Genomic DNA, 21,138 nt, shown 5'->3' with positions numbered 1-21,138 from the left:
CCTCCAGAACAGGTGGCATCTTCTGTTACTCAGAGGTCTCCATTGAAGGGAGCCTCTCTCCCTTTGGTCTCTATCCCAGAATCTGTCAGCCCTGCCCCTTGGGAAGGCCACCTTAAGGCTAGCGAACTTCCATTCCGGACCCACAACAACACTGGGACAGATGCTCCCCTCCTCCAGCCCCAGAAACAGGTACCGTGGGGTTAGGGGTGCCAGAAGACAGCAGCTGCACGGAGAGCAGGAATCATGGCTCTTTATTGACGTCTGAAGGTGATGTGGCCCCAGTCTTCAAGGCTAAGGCTAGGAGGGGGCGAAGCTCCCCCAGGTTCAATACCAATAGACTTTCTTGTGTCTCCGAGGCTCCTGGATCCCCATTGCCTCCATCACCTCTTCTTCCAGTGTCTTCAGACGGGGCACATAGGTTCTTTCTAGAGCATCTTCCACTGATGTGTCTTTAGGGCCATCTATTGAGGAAGGAAGACCAGTGGGAGGTCTTAACATCTCTTATTCCCACTTCTGTCACCCCCACCCCCACCCCCACCTTCCTGTCCATCCCCCAGCCTCACCAATCCATGTTTCAGGGACGATGCCATCCGCTCGGGGAAACTCAGGTTTGGGAATAATTCTTCCTGATCTTGTGGAGACTCGGACCCGCTCTCCTGCCTCAGTGAACCTCCACTCCACCTCAGTGGGTTTCCTAGTGGGCGGAAGAGGTGAGCCTGGCCTGGGAGCCAGGTTTCCCTGCTGCTCTGAAACCTAAAATTCAATGGCTGGAAATACTGAGGTCACCATCTTGTTTCACTGCTACCTCTGCACTGGGATTGCCTGTAGGGTCATGTCCCACAAGATGACCACTCTCAACTTCCAGAGCATCCAAACCACCATTCAGATGATGGAAACCATCTGACCAGAACCCCACGTGCTTGCCTGTCCACAGGATCCACAAGTTTGACCTGGTTGTGGAGCAAGGGTGCTTCGCTAGGGATCATGGTTCCTCGGTAATCCTTGGTCCTGCCAATGTAGCGGTAATGCTGTCCAAAAGAGAGGGTTATCAGAAACCAAAGGGAATGAAGGCAGCTCACCTACTGCAGCCCTGCGCATCGGTCCATGTTGAAGAACGGACGGTTCAGTGGTCTCACCGTGCCCGCAGCTAGCGCCAGGCCCTGTGCTGCTCTTGCTGACAGGGCTGGATGGGACAGGCCTCCTGAGCACCCACAACCCCACGCCTCACTCACCGTATTCAGCCCCTCCAGGACCACCCAGTTTCGCTCCCGGATGACTTGAACCACTTTGCCTTGCTTCCCGGCATCCTTGCCTTCTAGAATCTCCACCTGTGGCAAGACAAGAGGGTCAGGGAGGAAGATCCTTCCCCAGGAGCCCCACCACCACGCTATCCCCCCTGAGGTTCTCACCCTGTCCCCACAGAAGAGATGCCAGTCTTCATCAGAAATGGGTTCCACAACCACAGGGCGCCGCCGGGTCCCTGGCGGGTTCCTCCTTTTGTCTGCCAAGCTACCCGGGCGGCTCATCCCATAGCGGTAGTTGGGGGGCAAAGTGACCTTGGATGCCAAGGCCAACAGGGCCGAGAGACGCATGGCTGACGGCTGTGAGAAATCCCCGGGCCAGGGAAGGACCCAGAAACCTTCCTGGTCAGCGCTGGGGTAGACAGGTGGAAACAAGGGGACAAAGAAGCAAAGGAAGGGATTTTTTGTAAGTATTTACTCCGTTGTTCAATGGGCCTCATCTCGTTGAATCCCCACATTATATCGCCTTCATTTTACAAATGAGGAGATCGATCCAGAGAGGTTAACTGACTTGTCCATGGCCGTAAAGCTACTTATGCAGGAGAATCAGCATTCAAACCCACATATATCTGACTCCAAAGTCCAAAGAGTTCATTGAGGCCAGGAATCATATTATCTAGCTCACCCCTGAATTCAACAGATCTCAGTAGGGCGTAGCACATAGTAGGTACTCAATAAAAAGTTATTGAATAAATACACAAACAGCAGGATAGGAAGAAAACAGGTAATGGAACAAAACACTAACATAAGGCCAAAAAAACCCAGGCAGTTATAAAGTATAGCAAACAGAGAACAGAGGTAAAACTGTTATTAAAATGTTCCTACATTACTTCCAATTCCTATCTTCCGTCAGGAAAAGACCATTCTTAAGACAGCTTCTTTTCTAAAAGAAAAGGACCCAGAGCCAGACTCTAGGATTATGATGAACTAAATCAACAGGGTGGTGGAGAACTGATGGCAAAAGTAAGTGCTTCTGTTCATTGAGCATTTGCTACCTGCCAGGTGCCATCTAAGTGCTTTCCTGTATTGTATCGTGTAAGAAAGGAGGCAGCATTAACCTTGTTGTAGAGCTAAGAATGAAGCCAAGCCTCGAGTACAAATAAAATGCACTGCAATGGCGTAAACATGTCTGGACGGGGAGTTAGATGGTCTAGGAGGTTCTAGTTCCTACTTCACCTTATTCTGTGACCCAAGGCCCCTTAACTTCTGAGCCTGTTTCATCATCCATGAAACTTTACAGGCTTGTTGGTGTCATTCAAATTATTTGTAATACTTCAAGAATAATGTAAGCAGTATTATTCCTTTTGGGTAAATTAAAAAAATATATATATGTATTCTGGTACAATCATAAATATTTATCGGAAGGAATTAGGAAGTAACTCTAGTTTTGGGGGAGAGGAACAGTTTGGGAGGGCTCTTTCCATCTGTGCCTTGCCACGACGTTTGCATTTCTTAACCATGGGTAGTTTTAAAAAATTGTTTATCTGAACAGACATTTCTTTATACTTCTCAATATGAAAAAGGCCTAACGTTATTTTGAATGTTAGTTGAACATGAGGGTCTTAATGCTCCCATTCAGAATTAACAAACGGTCTAGTGAGCACGACTATGAGAACCAATGCTGGGAACTTCACTCTTGCTGGCATTTGGTCTTCACACTGCCTGTGAGACCAGGAAACCGAGGCCCCGAGAGCTGTGTGCCTGTCCCAGCTCACACAGCTAGACGGGCAGAGCCCATCCTAAGACCCACGACTCCTGCGTGACTCCTGCCAGAAGTCCTTTAGCCTCAGCCATGCTAAATTTGAAGCTCTGGGAGGAGATCCCCAAAGCGAGCCCCTTGCACCCCCGCCCTGGATCCTTTCCATTTCCCCCCTCCATACCCTGGAGTGGTTGGTGTCTCTTTCACAGTAAAGCGCCGTGCAAGGCAGTGCCTGGTGGCGCGTCTGCCCTTCCGGCCCCAGCTCCAAAGGCTTTCGCGCCAGCCCCATCCCAGGTGCGGGCATGTCCCAGCAGCGGGCAGCACCCACCCGCTCCAAGCTTCCGGTGCAGGGCAAATCCAGGCGATACCACTGAGCAACAGCCCGGGAAAAGGAAGGCCTTTACCGCACCCACCTCCCCCACGAGCCCGAGGCTGTCAACATCCCCAAGCTGAGCGGGCCTCACCTCCACTACCCGTTGCACCGTGGCCCTTCCGCCCGTTACCTCTTGCATGTGGGCCCCAAGTCCTGTCCGTCCCCCGTCCCTCGGCTTTCTGGGAAATGTAGTCTTACCGTAGAGCGGAAGCTCAATCAATCTAGCCTCTCTGCATGCTGGGAGTTGTAGTCCGCCGCTACGAAGCAAGCTGAAACAGGAAGTGGGGTCGGGTAGGAAATCAAGGAAGCGTAAACTCACCGTGAAGCACCACGGGCATTGGAGGCCGAGCGCGATAGGCTGCCGCACCGGGCACAGTCCTGAACAAGCTGTGTGGGCTGCTGGGAATTGTAGTTGAGACGATGGCTCCATTTTCTACACGATTGTGGCTTCCAGGTTAAAGCAGAGAGCCACCCTTTCCAGGCAAGGCTACGGATAATACTCTTCCCACACGCCCTTCTCTGCCGGAGGCGGCCGAGGCAGATTAAAACACTGTCAGCCAATGATCTGGTCACGAAATGTCAAATCCGCCAGGACCCGCATATGATCTCATCCACCTGGGAAGATTCCACCTACCAACCCCCTCGCCTCTGATCACCAGTGAAAGGTGCCTGTTTACTGCGCTCTTGAGTGTCAGTTACTTCCACAGCCAACCCAGATGCCCCACTTCCATGGCCAGTGGGCTGTGCCTGGTATCGACACTGACACCTCCATCGTGTGCACTTTTTTTTTTTTTTTACCTTTTCAGGTGCTTATGGAGAAACCTGTGTTAAACAGTGACTGGGCAAGAGAAGTAAAACGAAATAGTGTATTCTGTGACTTTGCCTTCATGCAGAACTTTGGATATTTTGAACAGCCTGAGAATGAAGGAGAGGCTGATACCCCCTACCTCAGTCTGAAAGCTAATTTGGAAATCATTGGTATTCCCCTTCCCCTCTCCCTCTCAATAGACCCCCCCAAAAAATCAGTCAGAATCCAATGTAGTAATCAACAGGTTTATTTTCCTAGAACTGAAATTGTCTACGGTTCTCAGAGCTAAACTACAGTCAGCAATTTTTCATCAGAGCCCTAGGGAGAGGGAGAGGGGCACGAGATGGAAGAGGCAGAGAGACCCCGAGAAAGAGGCTGGGAGGGGCACTCACTTCCCTGTCCTCTCAGTGGGTACAGTCGGATCTGGTGAAACACGGAGGGAGCGGGTGGGAGCGTGTGGGTGGGGATGACACCAGGAGGGACACCAAAGCCCCAGCTACAGAAGGAGGTCACCAAGCCCTAGCAGAAGGGGGGCCTCCCAGTGCACCTCAGAAACGAGGGCAACAGCGAGGAAGAAAGGAGCCGAGTGGGGGCCACACAGAGGGATAGGGGTCTTTAAATTTTTTTTTTTTAATTTTCTTTTATTAAAAACATTTCCTAAAAAATGTGTCTTCTCCTTTATGTCTGGGTGACATGTGACTGCAGGCTGGCCTTGAGCACTGTGGGGAGAGGGGAAGGGCAGTGAGGGGTCGCCCCAGGGCATCACATCTCTGGCCCAAGATCTAAAAGGAGAAGCTACTCCTCAACACTCCCACCGAAGCTGAGCGAAGTCGGCCCTTCAGATCCCAAGTCCATGGACCAAACAACTGGAAGCCCAAAATCTTCTGATGAATAACTACAACTCCCAGAACTCCTGGGGTGATCAGCAAAGGGAAAAATGGGTGTTATCCATCATCGAGGGAGGCCCTCCCCCGCAAGCTGCCCCACTTTCCCTGAATCTAGGCAGCTGAGATAACAGGTGTCGGAGGAAGGGACCGGAGCTCAAGAAGATGCCGTCCTCCCGCCCACTCCCCACCCCGATCTGAGGACTGTCCCTCTCGGCCCAGAAGCCCACCCTTGCCATTTACCCTCCATCCTTTTTACTCCTAACTCTGACCCAAACCAACACAGAGACCCAGAATGCCTGGGGCAGGGGCAAAAGGGTGTAAGGAGATGAAAACAGCTGGTCCAGAAACCCTGGGACCCAGATCCAGGCAGGGAGGGACATAATGGCCTCATCTCAGCCCATGGAGCAGAAGACATAGCCCTGACTCAGATCCCAGCGGTGTGGGGGCATGGAGGTGACGTGGAGGCAGGGCCAGATGGCATGCCACATCCAGGTCCATCTCCGGGGACCGGGCTTGGGGAGGGAGAGTGAGTGGAAGAGAGCAGGTGGGGTGGGGAGGGGTTCCCAGTTTGCAGGCCATGGCCAGTTTCCCCAGTAGCACCCAGACAGCAGCAGGAACGGGGCAGGGGCTCCTCTTGAAACATTGGTGGCTACAGGCTGCGAAGGAGGGTTAGAGGGGAGAAGGGTTAGCAATGAGGCCTTGGCCTGCCCTCGCCCCAGCCAGTGCCATCTCCTGGCCAAGTCCACCCGGCCTCCCGAGAGGCGGGTAGCTGCAGACCCTCCACCCTCCTCGCCAGAGGTGGCTGGGCCCTCCCAGCTCAGGGCTCACTCACCTCTCATTATCTCTGATGCCTGGGACCTCAGCATCTTCCTTGGCAGCCTCTTCCTCCTCTTCCTCTGGAGGCTCCCGGCCAGAGCTGGGCTCCGAGGGGGTGCTGTTCTTCTCCACCTCCACAGGGAAGGGCCGCTCACCCTCCAAGTTGGCCACCTCCTTCTCCTCCCCTTCAGGATCTTCCGCCTCTTTGGGACGTTTCGGGGAGTCCTAGGCGGATCGGTAGAGATGGATGAGGTGGGCTGAGGCTAGAGCGGGAGGATGGCAGCCACCGGCCTGGGCCTCCCCTCCTTTCTCCAGAGGCTCCTTCCTGGATAGGCCAGTCCCTGCCCAGCCCTCTGCTTCTCAGCAAGGGACTCCCTAAGACCAGGGGCCAGGCCTCTCTCAGACTGGGAATCCAGCCCCGGGGCCCCAGGGAGGCCAGTTACCTCCAGCAGGTCCCCTGCTCTCCTTTTCAGCACCCCCTTCTCATTCTTCTCCTTGGTGGGCTCGTCGATGACCAGCTTCCCTTCCTCATCACTGCTACCCTCGGTGTTCCCCTTCTTGTCACCATCGCCCTCTGCGGCCTCAGGCTCCGGCTCCGGCTCCGGCTCCTCCACGCAGCTCTTTTTCTGGGAGGACTGTGGCAGTGACGGCAGAGGCTGAGTGGCACCAGTGGCTGCCAGGCTAGGCCCCCTCCCCAGACCCCTCCCTCAGCCACTCACTCCTTCCTTTTCCCACCTCTCCCCCACCCCCACCCAGGTGCCCAGTCTCACAAGTGATTTGAGACCCACCTCTGTCGGATTAGCCCCGGGGTAAACCCACTGGCCGGGCAGGCAGGGCTCTGTGCAGGAGGGGGGAGGGCTGGAGCAGGAGGCAAAACCTCGGGTCAACTTCTCCCAAAGGGAGCTAGGACCCTTTCCCCGCCAACCCCCGCCCCCCACCCTCCCGCCTCGTCCTGCCCGGCTCACGTGCACCTCCTCCGGGAAGCCTTTGTGGAAGAGTTAAGGCCAAGTGCTACACTCACCCTGGGCCCAACAGAGGCCTCCCCACTTACCGCCTCCATCCTGTTCTTGCCCCCTCCCCCCGGTCTCACAGCTACACCACACACCAGCACCCCATACCCTCTTGCCAGAAGCCTCCCCCGCCCCCCGCCCCCCTGCCCTCTGAGCTACTACTGTGAGAGCCCTGGTTCTCCTGAGACCCATTTCTGAAGACTAAGCATCCTGCTTGGGCCCGGGGTGTCCAGAGCCTGTGGCCACACCTGCGCTCCAGGGGGTCTACTGGGCAGTTGGCAGCTCACCTGGTAGCCAGAAGCCTTGACCGTAGGGTTGTTCTCGATCTCCCACAGCCCCTCGCTGAACCCTTTCCTCTTGTTGGGCTTGCCAAACTTCTCCTTGGACTCCTCGTAAGGGAAGAGGTCTTTGGGGCCCAGGAATGCCCTGGTGAGAGATGGGAGACTGTGCTCTCGAGCCCCTCGCTGCCTCGGAGCTGTGCAGCCCCACAGGGAAGGGGCGCCATAACCACCCGTTCCCCAAAGCGGTCTGCCTGGGGCCCTCCCCACCGCTGCCCCTCACTCACGTCTCGTGGGTCCCGAAAAAAAAGACTTGGTATTTGTTGGCTGCTGACTTCACCGCAGTCTCAGGCATCTCGTCAATCTGTGAACAAGGAGAGAAGTAAGTTGAGCGGGAGGTCTGAGTTGCAGGTTTGGGGTGGGGGCTGACCTCTAAGGCACATCAGCGTAAGCCGGAGAGGGACCCAGGAGGTCACCAAGGGGCTGTGGAATGACCCTTAGCGGTGGAACTTTTCAAACAAAGCTAGACATGACGGCGCATCAGAAACCCCGGAGTTAAGTCACCCCCACTCCTTCACAAATCAAACAGCATCAAATGCCCAGACCCTATCTGTATGCTCTGCATCTCTGCTATCACCCTGGGCCAACCACGGTCCCCTCTTGCCTGGACTAAAACCACAGCATCCACGTCCTTTCAGTCTCCATTCTTGCCCCCTACCACCCACCCTCCCCACGGCAGCCAGCGTGGCCTTCGGAAGTGCTGGACCCGGTGAACATTTCCTCCCATCAATCTGTCACCTCTTCTCATGACGGCAGGTCGGAATCCCACTGCTGCCACCAATATTTGTACGACGCTGGGCAACTATGGCACCTCTCTGCCTCGGTTTCCTGGTCTTTAAAATGGAGATAGTCATAGTGCTTAAGCCACAGGGTGGTGAGGGCTACAGGACCGTAACCAGTCAGGCTGCTCCCTCAGCCTCCTGTACTCACCAACGCCTGACCAGCCTTCCAACCTCAGCCCTGTCACCACTTCCTCCAGAAGCTCCCCCATCTCCCCCAACCTGGTCAGCTCCCCAGATACAACTCTCAGCACCTCTCCTTCACGGCACCCTCACGACCCCAATTTCAGCCGTTCACGTGATCATCGAATCAATGTCTACAGGACCACGCATGCCCGAGATCAGGGAGGCCTGTCTGTACGCCCCGCAGTGCCCAGCACACAGCAGGTGCACAGCAAAGGCTGCCGAATGGACCTCTGAGACAGACAAAAGCACACGGCTCTGGTGCCAGTGGAGGGGTGAGGCCATGGCTGCCTATTCCCCGCCCCCCCCCCCCCCCCCAGTAGTAACCACAACAGGCTTCTAGGAAAACACTTTGAAAACTTATTTGCCCAAATAACAGGGCAAGTGAGTGAGGGCCAGGGCTTGGGAAGAGCCCGGCCTGCCCTGGGCGCTGCAGGCAGCTGTGAACGTGCAGGGGTCTGAGGTCCGGGAAACGCAGAGGGCAGTGGCCCAGCCGGCCTCTCAGATCAGGCCCTGGCCGCCCAGGCCAAGCTCAGCGGAGGAGAAACTACAACTCCCAGCAGCACTTGCAGCAGCTCCAGCTACCGGGCTTCCCTCGGACGGAGGCCAGGTGGCCATGTTGCCCGGGGCCCCAGGCGCAGATAGGAAAGAGGCGGACAGGCAGTGATTCACGCATCCAGACGGGCACAGAGCACCTGAGGGCCCGGGAGACAGGAAGCTGGGAGGTTGGAAATGTGCTAAAATAGACCCAGGAGAGAGGGTGGGCCCTGGGCGCGAATCGGAGGGGCATCTTGCTCCAGACATGGAGCCTTCCAGCCCCTGGGCACCTCCTCCACTTGCCCCGTGGCCTCTGGGGACAGAGGTCCAGCCCCTCCCCCCAGGAAGGTCGGGCACCGACGGGGCCTCCCCGTGACCAGCAGACGCTGAGGTGCGAATGCGGGAGGTGGAAAGGCACCCTGTCCCCCCCCCCAAAAAAAAACACACACACACACGATCTCCATCGCCATGACAACCCAACCCCGCCCCCCGGGGCCACTCAGCAACCAGGAATGTGACCACCCCTCCCCCAGGCCCTCTCTCCGGATCGGGGAGGAGGGGACGCTGACACACACCCCACCCACAAGCCTGGAGCCCAGCGCCCGGCGCAGGGCAGTGCTCTAAGCTCCAGCCCGGGCCTCTCGGGGAGCGAGGACCTCGGGGTGGGGGTGGAGGCAGAGGGGCCCGTCCTCGGCCAGGACACCTGGGTCCAGTTACCAGCTAGCTCCCCGCCCTCTTCTCGGAGGGAGAAGCAAAAAGCAAACAAACAAAAAAACGCACCACAAACTGAGAGCCTCCGGGGCTTAGGGATCCCGGGAGACTGGCACTATAATAGCAACAATAGCCCCTTCCCTAAGCGGCTCCCCGGGGCAGGGGTGGGGTCTGAGGGTCCCAGCTGAGAGCGCCGCAGCGAACTCCGAGCTCTGTGCTCAGTGCCACGCGGGAGCCGCGCATGAGCATGCGCCCGGAAAATGCGTGATGACAGGAGAGAAACTGAGGCTGGGAGAGGGCGTGGGGCCAGCGAAGCTGTCTCCAGCACAGACACAGCCGAGCAGCTCCCCAGACCGCGGGGCTTGGAGATAAGGGGTGACAGGGCCCAGGAGGCCACGGCTGCCCAACCTCAGGGTGGGAGGGAAAGAAAAGAACGGCTGGAATTAAAAATAGACAATGAGACACACCGGACAGACCCTCCCTGCTGGCCTCTAGCCGAATAAAAGGTGGGTCTAGAGGAGAAGAGAGACCAGGGCCTGGGCAGATGGGCCGCTACCCTTAAAGCAGTGGTTCTCAACCTTCCTAAGGCCGCGACCCTTTAATACAGTTCCTCATGTGGTGGTGACCCCCAACCATAAGATTATTTTCGTTGCTACTTCATAACTGTCATGTTGCTACTGTTATGAATCGTCATGTAAATATCTGATATGCAGGATGTATTTAGGAGACCCATGGGAAAGGGTCGTTGCACCCCCAAAGAGGTCACGACCCACAGGTTGAGGCCTAAAGGGTCACCCCACCCCCCTGCCTCACTTTGTGTGGACACCTGTGGGGAAGGGGCCAGGAGGCACATTCTTTTCACTAAATGGAGTTTCTACCTCCCCCACCGCCCAGAGAAATCCCTTCTATCGTGGGCCCTCCACTATACGCATTTGGAAGATGACATGAGGTCTCTGAGGATGCCTGTGCCCCCAATACAGACATACGTCTCCCAGGCGGTGCCTTTATATCCCGGCTGTGACTCAACACGTGAGTCAAGGCTAAGTGGGTCGGGGTGGGGCCAGATGGGTGCTGGAGACCCACTGCAGCCCCTCCACTGGCCCAGCAGGGGAGCGGGGTCTGCTACTTCTCTGCCCTCCCAGAATCCAGGCAAGTTACTTTTTCCTCTCGGGCCAGGCCCACGCATAGGAAATCCTGTCCTCGCAGAGCCCACGGGCACCCTGAACAATGAAGAGGGATCGGGAATCCCCAGGTGAGGAGAGGCCTGAACACCTCACCTCCAGCCTCAGACCAAACCCCGGCCCAGGGTGGCCTGAGCAGTTCAGAGGAAGGCAGCAGGGAAGGCCCAGCCCACGGCCCTGCCAGCCAGGGCTCTAACCACCACACCCAGGGCCCAGGCCCCACCTGACCCAGGAACCGGAAAATCTGGGGCAGGAGACAGTTGGGGCCGGGAAAGTGTGGCAAACCCAAGAGGCAGAAAAGAGAAGGTAGTGTGCTGGGTGTGGGGGCGGGGCGGCGGAGGAAAGAGGAGTGAGGCCCTCGGGCTGCTCAGGTTAGGTTGTCCGGGACCCAGAGGAACAGGAGAAAGGAGGAAGGAACCTGGGGGGAAGGGGGGCAAATGCCTGAGTCCTGGTGGTTAACTGCTAAGAGCTTGGAGATCCCCCAAGAAGTCAGGCAGGAGGAAGAGGGAGGAGAAGGTCAAGATGGAGTCACACCATCCTTCCAGGTGGGGCCCAGCACGTGGCCCTCTGGCTGACGCTTCCCACACCGGGCTGCTCTAGCCTCACCCAGGATCAGCCATGCTGCCCAGAAGCGGGAAGGAGGGTGCACAGTGGCCTTCACCACAGCAGAGGGGTGGTCCCCTGCTCATCTCAGGAGGGGCCGGGCCCCTCTAGGGACTAGGACCACATCCAGGGGATGGGGAGGAGACCAATTTGTCTGTTTATTTTTATTTTGGGGGTGGGTGTTTTTTTTGGTGTTTAAGGGGGATGCATGTCAGAAATAACTTGGGTGTAGTGCCCCCACCCCACCCCACCCCACCCCACCCCCGCCCAAAGAGCCAGAGCACAGGCAAAGGGTGGAGTCCCAGCTCTGGGACCCTGGTCTGGTCTTCCTCCCCCAGCCCTAACTTTATCTAAGAGGCCCAGGCATCAACCAAGGAAGAGGCTCTGCCTGGGGGGGTGGGGGTGGGGCCCACCCTCTGCCCTGGAGGCCAGTGGGAAGAGATGAAATGGATGGCATCCCCAGCCCCAGGCATTGCCCTCACTACAAACAGCCACCAAAACCTACAGGTATTCCTCACAGGGCCAGTGTAGGCCCACCTGTGTCTCTCCTGCCCCCTCCTCTCTAACCCACCTTCCAGCTGTAACCCCTCCCCGGGCCCTAGCCCAGTCTCTGGACTTTGTCCCACCCCAGCAGGCAGAGCAGAAAAGACCTGGATTCAGTTCTTGCCCGGCCCACCAGGGCCTTGGTATGCAGGCCAAGAAGCCAGTTGGATCAAAGGTGCAGGGTAAAGTACATGAGTGTTCACATGCCACACACATACATGTACACACCAGGCCTCTGTGGGTGCTGCCTCCCCTATCCTCTAGGAGGCCCTGGGGTCGGGGAGAGTCCAGCTCTTTTTGTACTCCATTCCAGAAGCCAGGCATCTAGAAGTTCCAGGAAACAGGAGCTCAAGGCATATGGGATTAGGCAGACTCCTCAGAGGAGAGTACGGAATGAGGAAGGGTCTTCCGGTTTCCTCCGAGTGACCCCAAAGTTGGCCTGACACTCTGAACAGGACACCAGGGAGCCTAGGGGTAACTTCCTAAGCTCAGGGCAGGATCTGGGCCAGATGAAGACACACAGACTCGCGCCACCAAGAGCAACCACGGCCTTAAGGGAATTCTGCACGTGGCCCCCTGACCCAGAAGATGCCCTCCCCCTCCCCCCTCTCTGCCTTTGGACTCCACTCTCCACCAGTCCTACACTCTAGGCACCCCCTCCGAATGCCAAGGCCGCCCCATACCAACTTTGAAAGAAGTTGCCAGAGGCACTGCCCCCTGTGGCATCCCCGAACTCCTCCAGCTCCATCCCGCCACCTTCCTCCCTCCTACTTCACCTGTCGCAGGCCTCAGGGGGGAAACATGACTACAAACCCAGGACTTTGGGGCCCACCCTCCCACCTGGCCAGGTGCTGGACTGGGGGGAGGGGCCCTCCTATTGGCGGGCTGATCCACCACATGGCACATTGGGCCTTTGGGGCCCGCGAGGCTCACGTGGGGGTGGGATGGCGTGGGGGGAGGTGTAGCGGCAACTCGGGCTCTCCACCCACGTCGCCTCGCCTCCAGCCTCCGCGAAGAGGCGGTGTGGACTGGACTTCCCTGCCCCACCGGGTGCGCCAGGCACCCTCAGGCCCAAATGTGAGTTGGCGGCATATGGAGGCATGTTTTCGTGGGGCCAAGGAGTGAAGAAGGGTCCTGGCGGATGGTTTCCGAACCAAGGAGAGCGCCTCCTACACCGTCCCCAACCACTCCTCGACCCTCTCCACGTCAGACCTCTGAAGGACGCCCCGAACCAAAGTTTTCCAGAAGCCAACTCCGCCTCCATCTATTCCTTGCACGGGCTGGTGTCCCTCTTTCATCATTTAACCCAGCGAGGAGTTTGAGCTTGGGGCGACAATCAATGAAGAAGCGGGGCGTCTAAGGGGGTCCCAAAGGGGGTGGCGGTGGCGCCTGGGGGGTGGGAGGAGTTACAAGACCGGCCCAAACCGAAGGCAGCGGGTCCGAAGCCGCTGGGAGGACGGGGGCTGGGAGCAGAGCTGAGCGCGCACGGCCAAGTCGCAAAGTGACCCGCGCCCTCGGGTCCCCACGCCGCGCACACGCCTCTGCGCTCGGACGCCGTCTTGCCAGGTGTTCGCCGCCCCCACCCGGTCGCCTCCCCATTATATAACCCGCGAGCGGGCTGGGGGCAAGTCAGGGGCCCGGACCCCCGCCCCCACCCGCCTCGCGGACCGCTCGCACCCTCCCCGGTGTTATGCAACCCGAGCCCGAGGGGGGGATCGGACGGCTGGCCGCGCTGCTCACCCGGGCTGGCCAGTGTGGGTAGCCTTTCATCTTGGCGAACACCAGGTCCCCGCATTTGTACTCCTTCTGCCGGTTGGATCGCGACATGGCTGGGCTCCGGGTGCCCCGGGCTCCGCGCCGGGCCGGGAAGCGCGAGCCCAAGTTGGCGCGCGTGGCGGTGGCGGCGCCGCTCCGCTCCGGCCCTCGCGCGGCCCCCGCCTCGATGGCGGCCCCCGGCCCGAACTCCGGCGCGGCCACGGCGTCTCCCCGCGCGCGCCGCACGGACGGGGCGGGCGCCGATCCCGGGGCGACGCTCCGGCGCGGTGGGTGCGCGCTCGTGCAGTTGTTTGTGTTTGAAATTAAATTGCTCCCTCCTCTGCGCGAGGCCTCTTCCTCCACCCCCCGCCCGGTCCCCACTCCCGCTCCCTCCTCCCCCACCCCTCCTCCTCCCCCGCCGCACCCCCTCCCGCCGAGGTTCGATGCGCGCAGCTTCCGGACGCTCGGGCCTGCCACCGCCCGACGCCCAACCTGAGGCCGCCCTGCCGGCGCGCGGCGACACAGGCCTGGGGAGCCGAGCGCCGATCTCGCCGAGCAGGCTTTGTGTGCCCCCGGTCGGAGGGTGCCCGCCCGGCGGGAGGAGCTGGCGCCCGGCTGGACGGAGCGGCCTGGCGCCCCTCCCCCGGCCCCGCGGGGCGCTCACCACGGTGGCCTGCTCTCGGTCAAGTGGCGACTTCTCGCAGGGTCTCCCTGCCCTCTGCCCCCTGCCCTCTGCGCCATCCCTAGCCGGGAGCGTGTGCTCGGCGCCCGCCGGGCTTCGCAGCCTGCTGGGCGCCGGGGCGAGGGGCGCGCAGGGGCTGCCCTGGACCTCCACGTGCTTAGAGTCGGTGACCCCGGGGACGTCGGAGATTTGCTCCTCACTGCGGGCTTTATGGAAGCGTTTGGTAGCCAGGAGGTGGCAGAGGGGTTGTGGCACGAAGTGGCCACGTTCCACGTGCATTAGATGGATGTCAGTTCTCCATGCTAGCTCCTGCCAAAAGAGAGCTGGGCTCTACGCTAGCCAAGCCCTCGAAGATGAGGTGTATTCTAGCGGGAAGAGGTTGTAGAAGCCAGTAAGTCCCAGATCCTTAGCAAGCTGTGAAGACCGGGAGCCGGGCACTACCTCGGTTGGGGTGGGAGCGGGAGAGAATCTGCGAAGGCTTCGCAGAGGTGGCTACCAGAGCTGGGCCCTAAAGAACGAGTGTGATTTTGCTGGATTCCAGAGACTACATTTTAGCCAAGGTTGTAGCTTATCTAGTGATAGAACAAAACTTGGCCTCAGGCCTCTTCCCACTGAGCCAAACAAGACTTTATTCTAATGACATCTTTGATTTGCTGTCCCTGTATGGGTCTTGGATTTGCCCAAATTCCAGATACCTGTGGTCTCTTAGAAATAAGATATCGGTGCCCTAGCCAGTTTGGCTCAGTGGATAGAGTGTAGGCCCACCGACTGAAGGATCATGAATTTGATTCCGCTCAGGGGCGCTACCTCTTTTGCTGGATTCCTGCGGGTGGGGCGTGTGCAGGAGGCAGCCAATCAATCAATGTGTCTCTCTCCCTATCTCTTTCCACTCTCTAAAAATCAATGGAAGAATGTCCTAGAACAGTGGTTCTCAACCTTCTGGCCCTTTAAATACAGTTCCTCATCTGGTGACCCAACATAAAATTATTTTTGTTGCTACTTCATAACTGTAATGTTGCTACTGTTATGAATCGTAATGTAAATATCTGATATGCAGGATGGTCTTAGGCGACCCCTGTGAAAGGGTCGTTCGACCGCCAAAGTGGTTGCGACCCACAGGTTGAGAACTGCTGTCCTAGAGTGAGGATTAACAACAACAACAAAAGAAATAAGATATTTGAATCCTAGCCCGGACCGGTTTGGCTCAGTGGATAGAGCATTGACCTGTGGACTGAAGGGTCCCAAGTTCGATTCCAGTCAAGGGCATGTACCTTGGTTGCGGGCACATCCCCCGTAGAAGGTATGCAGGAGGCAGCTGATGGATGTTTCTCTCTCATGGATGTTTCTAACTCTCTATCCCTCTCCCTTCCTCTCTGTAAAAAATCAATAAAATATATTTTTAAAAAAGATATTTGAATCCTCTGTTATAGCGTGTCCAGATCCTTAAAGTTTTGCAACAAAATATTCTAGGTTTGAAAAGGTAAAATATGCATGTTTTTCTTTGCACACGTTTCTGGATCCTACTTCAAAGCATATTGTAGTCTCCTTGCAAGGAAGGGCAGGAGGTAGCCAAAAGGCCCAGGTCCACATCCCACTCTGCTTGCTGTTCACCCATCGCGAGAACTTGGACAACGCCTGAACTTTTGAGTTGCAGTGTCCTCAGCCATCAGATGGGGTAACATTGCTGCCCTGCCAACGTCGGCCGCAGGGAATAGGTGCTCCTCATTGGCGAAGGCCTGCCCTTCCTACAGTCCTTCCTGCCAGTTGGTTGTCCTGCCCACGGCAGTGCACGTCACAAGTCTTGCCTCTATAACAGTGTGTCCTCTTAGTATCGTTCATTCCCCCTTGTGATAGGAGTCCCTCAACCAGTGATGGCGAACCTTTTGAGCTCGGCGTGTCAGCATTTTGAAAAACCCTAACTTAACTCTGGTGCCGTGTCACATACAGAAATTTTTTGATCTTTGCAACCATAGTAAAACAAAGACTTATATTTTTGATATTTATTTTATATATTTAAATGCCATTTAACAAAGAAAAATCAACCAAAAAAATGAGTTCGCGTGTCACCTCTGACACGCGTGTCATAGGTTCGCCATCACTGCTCTAGACCCCAGGCTGCTGGCACAGTGGGGCCCTCTGCAAGGTCCTGGTGCAAGAAAAGAGCATGTCTTCAGCCCTGGACTTGCAGATTTGTCCAATAGCAAATCCAATCTTGTTGCAACAGAGCAGCTCCATTCCAGGAGGCGTTTATTCTGCGATGCATTCTACTTAGAAATGCAGTCAGTCCGTGTGATAGTCCGTTTTCTGTCAGGCTAATGTTTTCCTTTGTTGTTCTTACTGTTGTTAGGAGAGACACTTGTCAACATTTTTAAAGATATTTCAGTAAAGCCAGTGTCACAATAGGTTTTCTTTTAGCGCCCAGGCCGGTATTATAAATCTGCACACTCGCAATGCAACAAACATTTTAAAACTACTTTCCAATGTAGCACACACCCATTGAGTTAAGAGTCCTATATACCATTTCTCCACTTTGTTGTGTCAGGAAATCCTGTGCAGAGGTGGCAATACGGATCCTACGTTCTGTTTTGCAACAAATCTCTTGGGCCTGCCTCAGTCCACCATGCAGATGCTGGTTGCAAGAAACCAACCAGGGTTCCCTTTGTTGCTGTAATCTCCCAGGCCTTGGGTGCAATTTAATATCCAAGTTCTCTTTACAACAACATCCACCAACTCACAGCTGCCCCTACCAACCCAGCCAAGAGCAGAAGGGGGTCAGTTACAGGGGCAGGCGGGCATAAGCCCGCATCCCTTGGGATTTAGGTCTGACTTAGTGCTGTGTAATCTTTAATGTGCAACCGAATCACCTGGGAATCCTCTTAAAAAGCAATTCTAATTCAGTAAGTTTGGGGTGCCTGCATTTCTAACAAGCCTCAAGGTGCCGCGGCTGCTTTACACGACCCTTTGAGTGGTCAGATCTGAGCACACAGGTCACAGGCCCCCCGACTGCCCGGGCAGCTTGGAACCAGTTCACAAATGTCTCAGTGAAATGATGCCGTGGCTGCTGGTGCTTGCTTCTGCGTTTGTATGGGAGGGAGGACAGGACAGAAGTCAGGGGACTTGAGGCCCCAGTGCCGAGCAGACGTGTGAGTGCAGATCTGGTTGTGGGGTTCTGAAGAGGGGGGTGGACTTATTCTGTCCATATCAGGAAGGAAGATTGGCTCAGAGCAGGAGGGATGGGGCTGAGGGTACTAGGGAAGGGGAAGTGTGAGCTACTGGCAACAACCTGGGTTTGTATTCCAGGGGACCTGGGTTTGAATCTTGCTTTCGGCAAGTGACTTGAACCTCTAAACAACATTTTCTTCCACCACTATACACATGTAAATACAAATAGCTGTGTTATGGGGTGGTAAGGGAGATCATCAGTATCAAAACCTCATAGATGCACCCGGCTGGTGTGGCTCAGTGGTTCAACGGTGACCTATGAACCAGGGAGTCACGGTGTGATTCCTGGTCAGGGCACTGCCCAGGTTGTAGGCTCGATCCCAGTAGGGGGTGTGCAGGAGGCAGTTGATCAATGATTCTCATCATTGATGTTTCTATCTCTCCCTCCCTCCCTCTCCCTTCCTCTCTAAAATCAATAAAAATGTATTAAAACAAAAACAAAAAAAACCTCACTAATTCATTAGTTTCCAAGGAAATGTCAGTTTCTTCCCTTTAAACTCCCGAGAGAGAGTAGAGGGGTTTGGCGCCAGCCCTCAGGGCTGTGTGACCTACTCCTATCACCACTTCTTGGCGCCCCAGTACCCCCACTAGGAGAGGAAGATGAGTAGTTTAGACCCAGTACCCCCACTAGGAGAGGAAGATGGGTAGTTTAGACCAGTGGTTTTTCAAAACAATATCTCTATTGCCCCCTCTCCCGAGTGCCACCCAAAATAAAAGTGCAGCCATGCTGCTATGCATTTTAGGGGGAATCAGAGTGGTTAAGAATCAGAGATATCGGGGTCTGAGTGCCCGCTCCACCTTCCGTGTCCCTTTAGGAAAGTTACCTAATGGACCTGAGTCTCTCTTTGAATGTCTGTAAAATGGAGTGTCTCCGTTTCCATGTCTATAGAATGGGTTGTATTGAGGAATGAATTAATATACTTAAAGTGCTTCCAACAGAGCCTGGGAACATAGTAAGTGTTTAATAAAATTGGTTATCACTGCCCTGGTTGGTATGGTTGGAGCGTTGGAGTATCATCTCGCGTACCAGAAGATTGAGAGAGAGAGAGAGAGAGAGAGAGAGAGAGAGAGAGAGAGAGATATATCACTTGGTTGATTGGTTGCCTCCTGCAGGGGCCCCTGCCTGGGGCTGGGGAACCTGCAACTGAGGTATGTACCCTTGACCAGCCCCTTGACCGGGAGTCAAACCCACCACCCTTCGGTCCTCGGCTGAGCCTCTAATCACTGAGCCAAACCAGCCAGGGCGCCTCCTTTTATACTTTTTTAATATATTTTATTGATTTTTTACAGAGAGGAAGAGAGAGGGATAGAGAGTTAGAAACATCGATCAGCTGCCTTCTGCACCCCCCCCCCCACACACACACACACTAGGGATGTTCCTGCAACCAAAGTACATGCCCTTGACCGGAATCGAACCTGGGACCCTTCAGTCCGCAGGCTGATGCTCTATCCACTGAGCCAAACCAGCCAGGGCGCCTTCTTTTATTCTTGTCTGGGGTTGGGAGAGCCTGTTTCCACCATCCTGAAGCGGGGGAGGGGCTATAGCTGTTCCTTAAACAGCTTTTAACCAGCCCTCCTTTCTGTTCCCTTCCCCTCCCATGTCTCACTCCCTCCCAGAGGCCTCCTGAGCCCCGGGAGGCTCTTCAGGAGATCGTATTGATCCTCACACTCCCCACGGCCAACTTGGGTCTCCGCTGTCTTGGATGTGCCAAGCCAGTTACCACTGGGCCATTGCTTCCCATCTTCCAAATGTTGTAACTGTGCTTTCCTCTTTTCATCATCCCCGTCTTTGTGGGTTTGAATCTTTTTAGAATGGTCTTTCATGCCTTTTCACAAAAAATTTCTTTATTGAAGTTTTAGCAGGATTTCAGGAGGGAATCCAATTAGGTAGGTTCAATTCACTATTTTTTACTGGAAGACTTTATTACTATTACTACTTTTGGAATAGATAATACATGTACAGGTTACAAATTTCTAAACGTATGAAAGAGTGCACATAAGAAATATATAAACCCTTTCCCACCCATGCCCTGAAGTCTTCCTTCCTTCCTTCCTTCCTTCCTTCCTTCCTTCCTTCCTTCCTTCCTTCCTTCCTTTCTTTCGTTCCCTCCCTCCCTCCCTCTCTCCCTTCCTTCCTTCTTTCCTTCCTTCCTTCTTTCTCTCTCTCTCTTTCTCTAATCCTCACCCAAGGATATTTTTTCATTGATTTTTAGAGAGAGTGGAAGAGAGAGGGAAAGATAGAAATATCTATGTGAGAGAACACATGGATTGGTTGCCTCCTGCATGAGCCCTAACCAGGCCCTGGGCCCTGGAGGAGCCTGCCACCGAGGTACGTGCCCTTGACTGGAATCGAATCTGAAACCCTTTGGTCCACAGGCTGACGTTCTATCCACTGAGCCAAACCAGCTAGTGCACCGTGAAGTTTCTATTATCAGTTTCTTGTATAAAAATAGCCATTTGAGGGCCGGGTATATACCTAATAAGATGAATCATCAATCTTTAGAGTAAGAGGACCAGCTTTGAAAATATCTGTCAAAGACAGGTCCCTGGCCTCGTGGGGCTTCTTGTCTCTGCAGGGCAGCAGATGTGTTAACAAGGAGCAAGGATAGCCACATCCCTTTAAAAGATTCTTATTCTCTTAGGGTTCTAAGTCGTTTCACTGTGTGTTAATAGCAGGGGTTTCTCACAGAAGTAGGACAGGGCTCCTTAATGCTCTATCCATTTTTCAAAGGAGAAAAGTGAGACTCAGAGAAGAGAGGTGACAGCCCAAAGTCACCAGAAAATAGGTTGGGGGACCGAGATTCGGAAAGCGGGTATCAGAAGGCAGCCTTGTGCAAAGCTCACCAAGATTGGGAGGTCAAGTTTCCCAGAGTGGTTCTGCTTTGCAATTAATTTCTTAAAAATGGACTCTGGGCCCCACCCCACCCCTATTGAATAAGCACCTCTTAAGCACCAATTCAGAAATTTTCCTTTTTAAGCAGCTTTCCCAGCCCTGGCCGGTTTGGCTCAGTGGATAGAGTATCGGCCTGTGGACTGGGGGTCCCAGGTTTGATTCCAGCCAGGGGCACATGCCCGGGTTGCAGGCTAGATCCCCCTCAGTGGGGGGCGTGCAGGAGGCAGCCAATAGATGATTCTCTCTCATCATTGATGTTTCTATCTCTCTGTCTCTCTCCCTTCCTCTCTGAAATCAATTAAAAAATATATATATATAAAGTTTTCCCACTGACCTCAGGGGCATTAAAGTTTATGACTTGATATGCAGAAAGAATGCTGTGGAATCCAGAGCAGGAAGCAAACAAGAAGGCTTCATAGAGAAGGTGGCATATGAGTTTGTCTATATCGGCAGGGTGAGCTTTAGACACACGGAGAGGGTACAGGAGAGGGGGCCATAGCAGGCGTTAGGGAAGATTCAAGCTTGGGCCTTTCACTGTCCTTTCGTTTTTGTCATCATCTTTGTCCCCCTCATGATCCTTTCCATCTTCCATTATATATTTCTTATATAATTCATATATAATTGATTTCAGAGAGGAAGGGAGAGGGAGAGAGAAACATTAATGATGAAAGAGAGAATCATTGATCAGCTGCTTCCTGCACGCCCCACACCAGGTACCAAGCCCGCATGTGCCCTGACCAGGAAGGGAACCGTGACCTCCATGTCCATAGGTCCACGCTTATCACCGCGCCTCCGGCCAGGTTCCATCTTCCTTTTT

The 21,138-nt window shown here is 55.1% G+C and overlaps 2 protein-coding genes across 4 annotated transcripts; both read right to left on the bottom strand.

The window, feature by feature from the left end:
- Window positions 1-232: 232 nt before the first annotated feature.
- Window positions 233-3,597, bottom strand: MRPL24 (mitochondrial ribosomal protein L24). 3 transcript variants are annotated; one of them, XM_059674264.1, is made up of 6 exons: window positions 3,465-3,597; window positions 1,410-1,653; window positions 1,233-1,328; window positions 925-1,028; window positions 564-694; window positions 233-461 (listed from the first exon to the last, which is right to left on the bottom strand). In XM_059674264.1, exons 2-6 carry the CDS (start codon window positions 1,590-1,592, stop codon window positions 325-327), a joined length of 651 nt encoding a protein of 216 aa, XP_059530247.1. In that variant the 5' UTR covers window positions 1,593-1,653; window positions 3,465-3,597; the 3' UTR covers window positions 233-324. The 3 variants fall into 3 exon arrangements, with proteins under 3 accessions (XP_059530247.1, XP_059530249.1, XP_059530248.1); XM_059674266.1 differs by lacking the exon at window positions 3,465-3,597 and adding an exon at window positions 3,329-3,444; XM_059674265.1 differs by lacking the exon at window positions 3,465-3,597 and adding an exon at window positions 3,182-3,322.
- An 815-nt stretch (window positions 3,598-4,412) lies between these two features.
- Window positions 4,413-13,906, bottom strand: HDGF (heparin binding growth factor). Its single transcript, XM_059674263.1, has 6 exons — window positions 13,510-13,906; window positions 7,460-7,536; window positions 7,182-7,320; window positions 6,328-6,519; window positions 5,901-6,109; window positions 4,413-5,724 (listed from the first exon to the last, which is right to left on the bottom strand). Exons 1-6 carry the CDS (start codon window positions 13,594-13,596, stop codon window positions 5,718-5,720), a joined length of 711 nt encoding a protein of 236 aa, XP_059530246.1. The 5' UTR covers window positions 13,597-13,906; the 3' UTR covers window positions 4,413-5,717.
- Window positions 13,907-21,138: the final 7,232 nt, after the last annotated feature.

The sequence above is a fragment of the Myotis daubentonii genome, chromosome 18, assembly GCF_963259705.1.
Source record: "Myotis daubentonii chromosome 18, mMyoDau2.1, whole genome shotgun sequence".
Taxonomy (NCBI): domain Eukaryota; kingdom Metazoa; phylum Chordata; class Mammalia; order Chiroptera; family Vespertilionidae; genus Myotis; species Myotis daubentonii.
The sequence above is the reverse complement of the archived record's forward strand: the minus strand, read 5'-3'. Positions and strand labels throughout refer to the sequence as shown.